Source organism: Grus americana, chromosome 1 (genome assembly GCF_028858705.1).
Source record: "Grus americana isolate bGruAme1 chromosome 1, bGruAme1.mat, whole genome shotgun sequence".
Classification (NCBI taxonomy): Eukaryota; Metazoa; Chordata; class Aves; order Gruiformes; family Gruidae; genus Grus; species Grus americana.
In genome coordinates, this window is record NC_072852.1 from 181518602 (window position 1) to 181532013 (window position 13412).

The window sequence follows — 13412 nt, forward strand, 5'->3', positions numbered from 1 at the left end:
AGAAGTTGTTTACTAGGCAGTTTAAGGATTAAGTTGATAAACTACTCTAGTTTTTGCAAAGTGGGGACTGACTCAAGTGCTAAATGCTGTAGCGCTAATATTGTTCTCAGACTTTTGATTGTTTTAGAATTCATATATTTGATTCTTTGACTCTCACTGCTCTATCCATGTAGAGATATCAGTAAAAATAGCCCATATGTAATTACAACTAAATACTGAGAAAAGAAGACATTAAATACAGTAATTTATCTTATTGTATAATTTAAATTATGTACCTTATTAGTGTATTGCTGTAGCACTTTTAAGAAGGTAGATACCTAGTGCAGAACTGAACTGTCTAGAGATTGTCTTATTGAAGATGAGCTTGTCAAAGCTACTAGTCCTTCTATAGCATAAAAGTTCCTTAGTACCAGAAGATTAAGAGGTCTAGCCTGATCTTTCTTAGAGATATTTAATGGGAAATCAGGAAACATTAGGCTAGTAAATCTCACAACATTCTTGAAGTTTCTCAGCCCAAAACAGCATGTCGAGGTTTATATGTCATTGACACCCCTAACCTCCACACATTCTAAGATTTCAGTTGGTTGATTTAAAAAATAATGTGGTAACAGGACATGGCTGGCTGTGCGGAGTTGCTCGGTTCGCATCTGTTGCTGGAATCTTAGCATCACGATGCTGAGGGTGTTAAGACTTGCAACAGAAAAGTGTTTCCTGTTAGCTTTTAACTTCCTGAAACTTAATATTTGCAAAGAATTGAAGCTTATAGTGAAGGTTTCATTGATCCTTCTTCGAGTGCCATTTGCAATAATTATTTTTTTTTTTGTCTTTGGTTGTCATTACACTTGCTTTTTGGCAATGGAGCTTCTTGCACTATGCCCAAAGCAGCCATACAAGGTACTCAGTTGAAGAGAGATCTGTTTCCTCCTTCAGGGTAGTGATTAGTTTCCACACGTTGTTCTCGTGTCTGGGCTGAACAGCCTCAACTCTCTCAGCCTGTCTTCATAGGAGAGGTGCTCCAGCTCTCTGATCAGCTTCATGGCCCTCCTCTGGACTCGCTCCAACAGCTACATGTCCTTATGTTGGAGCCCCCAGAGATGGAAGCAGTACTCCAGGTGGGGTCTTATGTGAGCGGAGTTAGAGGGGCAGGATCACCTCCCTCGACCTGCTGGTCACACCTCTTTTGATGCAGCCCAGGACACGGTTGGCTTTCTGGGCTGCAAGCACACATTGCTGGCTCATGTTGAGCTTCTCATCAATCAATACCCCCAAGTGCTCCTTGGCAGGGCTGCTCTCCATCCATTCCTCGCCCAGCCTGTAGTTGTGCTTGGGATTGCCCTGACCCACGTGCAGGACCTTGCACTTGGCCTTGTTGAACTTCATGCGGTTTGCACGGGCCCACCTCTCCAGCCTGTCAAGGTCCTTCTGGACAGCCTCCTTTCCCTGAGGTATGTCGATCACACTACATAACTTGGTGTCATCGGCAAACTTGCTGAGGGTGCACTCGATCCCACTGTCCATGTCACCAACAAAGACGTTAAACAGCGCCAGTCCCAATACCGACCCCTGAGGAGCACCACTCATCACTGTTCTCCACTTGGACATTGAGCCATTGACCACAACTCTTTGAGTACCACCATCCGGCCAATTCCTTATCCACTGAGTGGTCCATCTGTCAAATCCATGTCTCTCCAATTTAGAGACAAGGATGTCATGCAGGACAGTGTGAACTGCTTTGCACAAATCCAGGTAGATGACATCAATTAGTCTTCCCTTATCTGCCAATGCTGTAACCCCGTCATTGACGGGGACACCAAATCTGTTAGGCACAATTTGCCCTTAGTGAAGCCATGTTGGTTGTCACCAGTCATCTCCTTATTTCCCATGTGCCTGAACATTGTTTCTAGGAGGATTTGCTCCACAATATTGCCGGGCACAGAGATGAGACTGACTGGCCTGTAGTTCCCCAGGTCTTTCTTTTTTTCCCTTTTTAAAAATGGGGGTTATGTTTTCCCTTTTCCAGTCAATGGGAACTTGACTGAACTGCCAGGACTTCTAAATTTGATGGAGAGTGGCTTAGCAACTTCATCTGCCGGTTCCCTTGGGACCCGTGAATGCATCTCATCAAGTCCCATGGACGCGTGCATCTTCATGTTCCGTAGATGATCTCGAATCTGATCTTCTACAGTGGACAGTTCTTCATTCTCCCAGCCCCTGCCTTTGCCTTCTGTGACTTGGGCGGTGTGGCTCGAGCACTTTCTGGTGAAGACTGAGGCAAAAAAGTTGTTGAGCAGCTCAGCTTTCTCCATATCCTGGGTAACCAGGTCTCTTGTTTCCTTCCAGAGAGGGCCCACATATTCACTAGTCTTCCTTTTATCACTGACATACCTATAGAAGCTTTTCTTGTTGCCCTTGATGTCCTTGGCCAGATTTAATTCTGTCAGGGCCTTAGCTTTCCTAACTTGCTTGAATAGTTTCTCTGTATTCCTCTCAGGCTCCGTGCCCTTGCTTCCACCCTCGGTAGGCTTCCTTTTTTTGTTTGGGTTTGTCCAGGAGCTCCTTGTTCATCCATGCAGGCCTCTGGGCATTTTTGCTTAACTTCCTCTTTGTTGGGATGCAGCACTCCAGAGCTTGGAGGAGGTGATCCTTGTATACTAGCCAGTTTTCACCGATACAGAGAGCCACACCCTCTCTTTGTCTCCCCTACCTGTCCTTCCTACAGAGCCTGTATCCTTCCATTCTAACATTCCACTCATAGGAGCCATCCCACCACGTCTCCATGATGCCAAGAAGTTCATAGCCCTGCAGTCATGTGCACGTCTCTAACTCCTCTTGTTTATTCCCCATGCTACGTGCATTTGCATAGAGGCATTTCAGTTGGGCCCCCGATGAAGCTGACTCACTGGCTGGAGTGGTTGGAATTCCTTTGAGGTACTTCACCATTGTTTCCCTGTTGGTTCCTATTACCTCAGGACCCCCTGGCTCATTTCCGTTAGTCTTCCAAGTGTGCTGCAGTGTAGCCAGCACATTTCTGAGCAGCAGGCTGAGGGCCCTCACTGGCACTCTGTCCCTCTAATCTTGGTATATCATCCTACAGCTTGTTGCAGGCAAGCCTGATATTATCCCCCTCCCCCTTCAAGCCTAGTTCAAAGCTCTGTCAATGAGCTCTGCAAGCTCCTGGGCAAAGACCCTCTTCCCCCTTTGAGAAAGATGAATCCCATCTGATGCTAGCAAGCCTGATGCTGTGTAGGCCATCCCATTATCAAAACCCACAAAATTGTGATGATGACACCAGCCACGGAGCCGTGTATTGATAGATTTCCTCCAATGTCACTACCGGCAACTGGAGGGAGAGAGGAAAAAACAACCTGTTCACCAGATTCCCTCAGCAACCATCCCAAGGCCCTGAAGTCTCTTTTGATTGCTCTTGGACTACACATTTTACCTTCATCACCACCCACATGGAAGAGTAGTAGTGGGTAATAGTTGAGGGCTGTACCAGGCTAGGAAGTTTCTTAGTAATGTCCTTAACCCGGGCCCCGGGGAGGCAGCAGACTTCCCTAAGAGGATGATCTGTCCAGCATTTCAGACCCTCTGTACCCCTTAGAATGGAGTCACCTACAACTATAACCCGCCTTTTCTTCCTCGTGGAGGCGGTCGTGACAGGAGGAGACACTGATACTGACAGAGCACTGGAACAGGTTGCCCAGAGAGGTTGTGGAGTTGTCTTCTCTGGAGATACTCAAAACCTGCCTGGACACGATCCTGTGCAACCTGCTCTAGGTCATCCTGGTTTAGCAGAGGGGTTGGACTAGATGATCTCCAGAGGTCCCTTCCAACCCCTACCATTCTGTGATTCTGTGAGGGGTGGGCCTTTCTGACCTTGGTGACACCTCTGGTGTAGATGGACCATCATCCACATTATCTGTTGACTGGCCTTCCTCATTCAGACCCTCATACCTGTTGTACAGAGGCACCTGGGGAGGGTGAGGTGGGCAAGGAGGAGGTTTGCCCGCTGCCACAAGTGTGGACTTGCCACCATTCACTCCTTTCCCTTAAGCTACTGCCTTCAGCCTGGTGGGGGGAGGATACAGGATCCCCTTGATCTTGTTTTTTTTCCTCTGGTGGCCGTTCCTGTTTCTGTCTCAGGGAGGACAGAGCATGGCTCCACTGGTCTATCTCTTTCTCAGCCTCCCTGATGCTCCTTAACCTTTCTGCTTCCTCTCATAGCTCTGCCACCAGGCTGAGCAGATTGTCCACCTGGTCACACCTCACACAGCTGTTCTACTGCCAAAATGAATTTCCATGTTACTGAGTTATACGCAAGTGGAAATAAAAGCAACATTGCTATAATGTTACTCTACCATAAGTTTTACTGTTCTGTATGTTGAACACACACAGTTTTTTAAAGTGAGTTTTCTTCACAAGATTTTGTTTTTGTTGTGCAGCTTACTCCCTTGTAATGTTTTAACTGAATTAATTAATGCTGACTTCATACTGCATCTGCTCACAGACCAGTTGTTCTTCAGTTGAGCAATTAAATTTCTAGAGGCACTGATGCCTCAAGATATTTCCTGTTTCTCGGTTAACTCGAGCATTTTGAACTTAAGCAGCTTTTCCCATGCAGAAATATAGTTAATATAATCAGTTTCACAATTGGTACCTAATGCAGCTCTCATTTTATTTAAGGACTGGCAGATGCATCATATTCTTCTTATGTTGCAGAACCTTGGTGTAATGACAAATAAGTGGTACTTGGTACTGTGGGTATGTTGTACAGACATTCACAGTTCATTGGCATCTTCTGCAAAGTGTAACGTTCAGGTGGGGAACTGAGTCTGAAACGGGATGGCTGGTTACTCTCTGGATGTTGATGTGAGTCTCCATTGCTTGTGACACTGTCTTCGGATATGTCAGATGAAACACTGAAATATTGTTCTAGTGAATTCTTATAGTCTGGCTGGGCTCTTATCCCATGTGACCTTTCACACTGCACACATTGCTATTGTTTATGTTAAATTTCAAAATATCTTCTAACCATCTTAACTGTATGGTCTGTCCATATGACTGTCTTATATGACTGTTTCTGCATTAAAAGCAAGCAATTTTACTGACTATTTATAAGTATCTTAGTTATATACAGCTTGGTCAATTTTGCAGCAGGAACTGCCGGGGGAAGTCACTGGAAATGACAGATTCTCCACACAGGGTATTAATCCATATGCTTAGGCATACAAGTAGTGCTTATCAACTAGTCTATGCACAGCAGGAGCTGCCAGGAGAATTTCTGGGACTTTTTGAAATTTCCAACTGGAGAGCTCCTGTAACTTTTAGTTAAATACTTTGTCATGAAGGCTGCTAGGTATTAGTTTGGTCATCTTGTCTCTAGTCAGTCCGTTATCTCATCTATGCAGATACTAGCTGGGAAGATCCAGGATCGCATGTGAATTGTATGTGCTGCACGTGCATATAGGCATGGCTCTGATTACCTGTTAAACCACAGTTGTAACAATTTTCTTCTTATATCACAGCCAAAACTCAAATTCCCCTGATTGTCTAGTCTTAAAATGTTTGGGGTTTATTGTAACAGGATGGATGTGCTCAGTATATAAGCTCTCGAACAACCATATAGAAACCTTTGTCACCAGTTAGCCTTATCCAGTGAATTGGTAGTGTTTTGGGCAGCTCATGGTATAGTAGCTTTTACCTTTCATGTTTTATCAAGCCTGATATTTAGTTCTTAATGCTATATATGCTTTTTTTTTGTTTTGCTTAGGATCTTCTGTATTTGGCTTGGAGATTGTCTCCAGTTGTGTTTTTCACTCCTTTTGAGGTACAGCTGTGTCAAAGCTGTAGGGGGCCTGAGCTTTCTTGCCTTATGGAAGTGCAAGCAAATATACCATCTTGGTCAAGAGTGTAAATTGTTTATGGAATAAGTTTGCCAACTAGATGTTTTTTGAGGTGGAGCCCAGAACTGGACACAGTACTACAGATGTGTCTCACCACTGCTGAGGTGAGGGGAGGGATCATCCCTTTAACCAGCTGGTGATGCACTTCCCTTTGGTCAACTCGTCATCAACCAGAACCCCCATTTTTTTACCTACAAACCTACTTTCCAGCTCATTGGCCCCAACACGTGTTGGTGCATGGGATTATTCCTCCCCAGGCTCAGGATTTAGTGTTTCCTGTTCTGGACCTCCCTGCAATTCCTCTGCCCATTTCTCTTGTCTGTGGAGGTCCCTCTGAATGGCAACATAACAGTCTGGTTTGTCAGCCACTCTTCCTGGTTTTTAACTTCACCTCTCTGCTAGAAACTATTTCATCATCTACTTCAGGAGGAGAAAAGTTTATTTTTCAACACTTCCTGAGAATCTAACAAAGTGAGAAAACATCTTCTGTGTGAAGCTCTGTATAATAACATGAGACTGCCTCACCATTTACAGTGGATAATTTCAAGTTGTTCCTGCACTGCAAGTCTAATACTCTTCAACTCCTGACTTAAGCCAGTAGATAATCAAGTATTATTTAGTAACTCTCCTTAGTGCTACATGACAGAATAGTTGTGCTTCTGCTCTCAAAAAGAGTCTTTCCAATGAATTGTCACATATAGGTTGTATACTCCATTGTATGCCTCTCTTTTTAAATTTAGATATTTTTGTAGAAATATATCTATACTTCTTCATGTCATAAATGGATATTAGATGGAATAGACTTATTTTCCACCATCTACAAATTTTGTCTTTGCCCCTACTTGAAAAAAAAAAAAAGAGAGAGAAGACCCTTAAGAATAGGGTCAACGCCTTAGATTTGCCATTTTAATACCAAATTGTAGAGCTTCATTAGTTCAGTATAACCATTGCTTTGTTTAAAACAATGGATACTATATATCCTTGAGAAGAGTCATTAATATCTTGAATTTATTTTAAGCGACATTTGACACCACAGATACAATGATGAGTCACATTCAGTGTCTTTCAACCTGTATTAGTTGGAACAGAAAATATTTTGTTTGCGCAAAACTACTTTTGCAGTGTTGCATTTTGCATTCTGTCTCCCTGTTCGCCATGTCCCCATTTGCTGCCAAAAAGAGCAAAACCCAAAAAGCAGGGCAAAATCCAAACCCAAAGGTTGAGTAAGTGTCCTTATTGCATATATAGTCATATGTGTGTTGCACTGCATTCTTACAGATGGCAACTACAACAAATGAGGAGCTGGGATTTCTCTTTAGAACTTCAATGGTTGTAAAGAAGTCTTTTTCTTTTTCCTCTCTTTTCCCTCCTCTTTCTCTTTTCGTCTTTCTCTATGTTTTTTGTATTTTTGGTTCTTTTGCTTTAGCCCTTAAAGCCAAAGCTAGTCTATTTTTATAATCCCAGTTTCATTTATTCATCACCTGAAGAATCTTTAAGGGAAAAGTGTTTTACGACATTATCTGCAAGAATTCAAGTTACTGAAATAACATCCTGGGTACTCTTCTGGTGCACTGGTTCTTCCCTCTGTATTCTCATATGACTGCAGTCACCCTTCTGGACACGTGTCCTGTGATCCTTCAGAGCACCTCAGAATTGTTTTTTTTTCTTCTGTTGAGTACTGAAAATTAAGACGTTTTCAATGAATAAACAGAATCCTTTCATTATATCAATGGTATTTCACTGAGTGTGCATGATACATTTCTACATTTGATGCTTGCTGCTTTTGACTACTGATTATAAATTTGTTCATAAATTGATGAAAAATATAGTAAACATTTAGCATATGTAATAGATGAACAACAAACAGTTACAAGTTTAGGACTAAATTGTGGGGGTTTTTTTCCCCCTCTTTTTTCAAGGAACAGAAATGAAGGTTAGTCATTAATAATCTATTCAAGTTCTATATGTGTCAAATAAAAAATGAATGTATTTTCTGTATTTCAGGGAAGTCTCAAGAACAGACGGAAGATTTCACCCCAAGAGTTTATTCAGGAATTAAAATTTGGGTCAACAGATGAAAGACTAGTCACTTGCTTAGAATCTCTCCGTGTGTCCTTGACTAGTAATCCTGTCAGGTAACATCATTAACACATATTGCAAAGATTAATCATATTCTTATTTCTTAATGGATTAAAATTAATGGATCTGTAGATGTGCATGTTTCAAGGGTTTCCAGTTAATGAATGTCTATGCATTAGTGAATGATTGTACTTTTTTTCTTCTTTTTTTTTTTTTTTCATTGATTATGTATCTTATGTAGTTCTGTTTTTCAGTAGAGTTCACTGATCTGTACAAGGTAATGCTAAGAGAATGCAAAACAAGTGTAGTGCGGAACAGTCTGCTTTATTTTCTAGTGCTAAATTGTCAAAAGAGATTTTTTTTTAGTAGTATTTCTTAAATGTTCTCTTAACTCTTTAATCTTTTAACTTACTTTGTCAGGGTGATCGATAATGGGAGATAGACACCCTGGTGTAGGTTTGTTAGCCAGAAAATGTATGCATTTTTAATTGTTTGCACCTCCTTCTGTCCAGTGTGCTTTAGGCTTTCTTCCTTGCTGTCTTCTAGTAATTTTTGCTGTATCAATGGGGTTTATCTGTACAGAAAAGAGTACGTTAGTTTACCTGTGCTTTTTTAAAAAAAGGCTAACTCTTCAGGAATTGTAACTGTAACACTGATATCAATCTTTATGTTTAATTTTGATTTGATCCATGCAGCTTGATCTGGATGCTGGCTTTATGTTATTAAATTATCTTTTTTTTTTTCTATTCTAGTCTATTTACAACCTTTTGTTTTAGAGTTTCTATGGTTGAACATAAGATTTTGGGAAACTGTTTTAGGTTTCATTCAAAATAATGCAAGTGAAATGTTGGGGATGCTTATGATGGAATGTGATTAAAAAAGGATTAGACAACTTTCTGCATCTAGCTTGGCAGTGTTGTTGATGTGGTTCTTCTCAATGGGTGTTTCCTTGTTTTCTTCTATTAATTTGTTTTTGAATTGGATTGTCTTAGAATATGTAATGGTTCACATGGGAAGAAACATTCTGTATATTAACTTGAGTTCTTCTGATAAGGGGTTTTACAGAAGATATGCTTCCTCCATAAATGTGAAGCTACTTTTTAATACAGTATTGCTTCCCCTTCTTTATTTAAAAAAAAACAACAAAACAAAACCAGCAACCCACAACCCCAGAGATTTTTTAAATTTACACTTAAGTTGATTTAACAAAGAAAACTTTGCTTGTTAGTATGTATCTGGAAATAGAAGCACAAAATGTATGACTACTTAAGTTTAGGGCAATCTCTCCTCTTTGTTCTTGATATGACTAATTTCGTCTTTTTGTATGTGATCCTCTTTCCTGCCCCTTTCCCACACACCAAGAGAAAAGTTAATCCCTCTCACCCCCGCAAAAAAACCCCCCACAAACTAAACACCATGATCTTGGTGAGGTGTTAGTTCTGCCTGACAGCACCGTGCAATGTGATAGGACATGAAGGGCTGAGGAAGATGGAGAAATGGTATCGGAATAAGGAATGTAGAGGCCGACTATGAGAGAAGGCCATTGGTCTATACTTGGGACATTTGATAAAGAATGCAAATTGAATTGGACTGTGATGTTCTAATGGAGCATCTGATCAGTACCAAAAGTCTGGTGATGAATATTATGTGGAAGAATAAAGTACAGAAACTTACAAGTTTTACAGCAACTAAATATTATGAAATTTTGGACTAAGTAGGATTTCCACAAATGTTTCACTTTTGAGTAAGGAAAGGATTAGAAATCTGTAGATATGAGGGAAAAAAAGCAAGTGCTTTTTTGCATAGAGAAATGGAAAAATGAATTTCATTTTCATAAGCTTAGTGTATGTTATGTCAGTCCTTCAAAGCATGCTAGAAGGGTATGAAGCAGTGTTGATATCAAAGTATTGCACTGATATTTTTGAGAGATTAGTTTCTTTAACTTATTGGTACAAATAGTTCTAGATTGCAACTTTAACTTTGTTCGGTCAAATATAAACTATGGTAGGTAGAAAATTAGACACTTGAATCTAAGTCCTAACTTGACCGTAATTTATTAAAATTTAACTTCAATTTGAAACATTAGGCAGAGTGTAAGAGACAACATAAAAGAACTGTAATGCTTGGATTGGAGCGAAACTCATTATTACGTTAATGGATGTGTGGCCTAAAAATAGGTCTGAATTTGAGAAGTTTGAATTAGAAGGAGAGTGACTGTGGCTTGCAAAAACACAAGAGAAGAGGTATTTAAGTAGGCAGCAGTTTGATAAATCTCTGCTACTTGTCCATGAATGCATTTTAGTCTATAAATCAAAAGAAGAATCACAACCAATAGAACGTATGGGTTCTGAAACAGTCTTCTGATGTATTGAGTGGTGCTGAAAAAGACTGTTAAGATACACTTCACTAGACTTAAACAGAACATTTTAAAATAGCCTTAGTAAAAAACTAAGTTCTTCCATAGGGCTTATATACAAAACCAGCAAAAATGTGACAGCTGCATACTGTTCTTCATACTAAAAAATTTGCAGAGTAAACATTTTTAAACCACATCCTCTTCTTTCTAATGAGTAAGGACAGTTGATATTCATTGGATGCAGGTATTGGTGACCTTGATTTTCATATCTGCAGCCAGATCTTTGAGTAAGAACTTGCTTTGACACGTAAATACTGAACTCCAGTCCAGCTGCTATAAATCCATGATTATTTTTAACTTTAGCTTCATATGATATGGAGAATGAGAAATAACTGGTAAAACTTTGGGATTTTATTTTTGTGCATGTATAATAACAAAGAATATATGTATGCTTTTTTAACAGAATGAGAATTAAATTTAGATTGGATCTAGCCTGACAATCTTCACATTTGTGGGATGTGATCTTTTTGACAATATATAATTTAGAGTTTTTTGCTGTTTTTCCAATTACTATACTTTAATCAACTTAACTTTTTAATCTTGTTGATGTTTTAGTTTCTAATGCAAGAAGTGGTTCTACAACATTGTTTTCAATTAGTCATTTTTGTAAAATGTATTTTCAGTTCACAGAGGAAAAATCAAGTGATATTGAGTAGTGTGATCCTAGTACTTAAAAAAATGTATCGAAATCTATGGCTTACTGTAAAAAGTAGTATTTATTTTCCATCAGTATAAAAAGAAAGCCTCAAAAGGAAAATGTATCCACTGATCTTGGTCACTGTTCTTCAGGTAAATAAATGGGGTGTTGTACCTCACAGTTACCAACACAATTCATCAAAAGTGGTTCAGTGATCTAGTTGTACATAGTATTACAGATAACTAGTTATCTACAACTATTTCTTCTCCTTTTGCATAATAGCCGCAGCAGATTTAGGTCTTTTCATTAAGAGGATATTTTTAATAAATTTCAGTTAGGGACACTAATAGCTTGAAATTGTGTCAGACTGACAAAAAGCTGTTTGCTCTGGATACTGTAAGTAATCTTTGTTCTTTTGTGGAAGCAGAAAGGGCAGTAATAGTGCAACAGTATTTTAGGCACTCGATCATTCTCAGCATCCTCAGCTGCTAGATGTAGGACAAAGTGGCTGCGCACAACTCTGTCTAAAACAAAATGTGCTAAAAAATGTCTAGAAGGATCATCTTTAGGTCAGATATGGCCAGTTATACCAAAAACAATTGACAGTTATTTGCGTGATCTGTTTCAGAACGAAACACCCATTCAGGAAGGAGAAAATCTATTTTCATATATATTTACTTTTATGGGAAAAACATATAGAAGCATCTGATCCGGTTCTCTCTTCCTATAATTTTCCATTACAGTTCTGTATCTAGCAGATACAAAGAACGGTTTAATCCCATCCTATGATGGGATTGGAAGTACTATGTATTTCAAAAGAGTTATTGCGTCTCCCTTGGGTTATTTCTAACAGAATAGCTTGTTATTTGTCACTGGTAAGGTCCCACCATTACAGGAACCAATATTCTGGTTACTAGTCAAACGTGGTGATAAAGAAATTTTACCCAATGTGTACAAAGGCATGTAAATAGACAAAATGGAGAAAACAATGGAGAGGCTATGATGCAAATAAAGTGAACGCTGTAATTATTTTACTAATTCTGGTCAGTGTCTTGATGTTGAATTTCTGATCTTGCAGAATGGATGCTTCCTTTTCACATAACAGACTTTAGTTTGTTAATACATGGTCCTGGTTTTCAGCTGGGATAGAGTTAATTTTCAAAAGAAGCTTGGAGGGGACACAGCCAGGATAGTTGACCCGAACTAGCCAAAGGGATATTCGCTACCATATGACATCATGCTCAGTATATAAGGGGGAAGGGGCTGGCTAGGGAAGAGGAGTTGGTGCTCAGCAACAGGCTGGGCATTGGGTTCCAGGTGGTGAGGAAATTTCATTGTGTATCACCTGTTTTGTATATTCTTTTATTAGTATTGTTCTCATTATTTTCCTCTTCCTTTGCTGTCCTAGTAAAGTGTCCTTATCCCAACCCATCAGTTTTATCTCCCCCCCACTTCCTCCCCCCCTGCCACTTCTCCTCCCTATCCCACCAGGGGGGTGGGGAGGAGCGAGTGAGCAGCTGCATGGTGCTCAGCTGCCAGCTGGGGCTAAACCATGACATACATGACAAGAGATTTCTTCAGCTTAAGCTTTTTTTAAACAACTAATTCAAAGAATGCACAGAAAGTATTTGATGATGATGATGAAAGTATTACGTGTTCATCATGCTAAGTATATTTGTTCTAAATAGAGATGATTTTCTAATCAGTTAATACATAAAAGCAATATGCTAATTTAAAAGGAGAAAAAGTATGGAAGAGATACCCATTCTGAAATAATTTTCTGTTTATTTGGCCAAAGACAATAACCATAGAATAATAAGAGATCCAAGGACTTGTCTTATGGTAGTACCATGGAAAGTTGACTAAAGTTATCAGGAAATATTCCTGCCTCTTATGGAAAGAGAAGAGTATTCAAGTACTTGAATATTCAATTATGGAATGAATTTACATAACTTCACCCTTTATGAAAGGAATTTCTTGACCAAATAAACTCTACAATCTCTTTGCTTGTATATGTATTTTTGTTGCCTTTGCAGCCAACTTCTTCCTCCAGTGGTAATTTTTTAGAAGTTTGAAGTTTAAAATATCTGTGCCTTACACAGATGATGAAGTTAAAGAGCAAAAGGATGTCATTAGGCTATGCAGGGAGAAAATTAGAAAGGCCAAAGCCCAGCTAGAACTTAATCTGACTACTGCAGTTAAAGATAATAAAAAATGGTTCTATAAATACATTAACAACAAAAGGAGAGCTATGGAGAATCTCCATCCTTTATTGGATGTGGGGGGAAACATAGTGACAAAGGATGAGGAAAAGACTGAGGTACTTAATGCCTTTTTTGCCTCAGTCTTTAATGGTGAGACCAGTTGTTCTCTG

At 39.6% G+C, this 13412-nt stretch overlaps 1 protein-coding gene across 2 annotated transcripts in view; it reads left to right on the forward strand.

Annotated features, from left to right (window-relative positions):
- Positions 1-13412, forward strand: part of DIAPH3 (diaphanous related formin 3) — a 256877-nt gene that overhangs the window by 30980 nt on the left and 212485 nt on the right. For both annotated transcript variants that reach the window (XM_054812840.1, XM_054812841.1), the window contains one exon: positions 7911-8041. In XM_054812840.1, coding sequence (XP_054668815.1) covers positions 7911-8041 — 131 coding nt within the window. The remainder of the gene's footprint in view (positions 1-7910; positions 8042-13412) is intronic.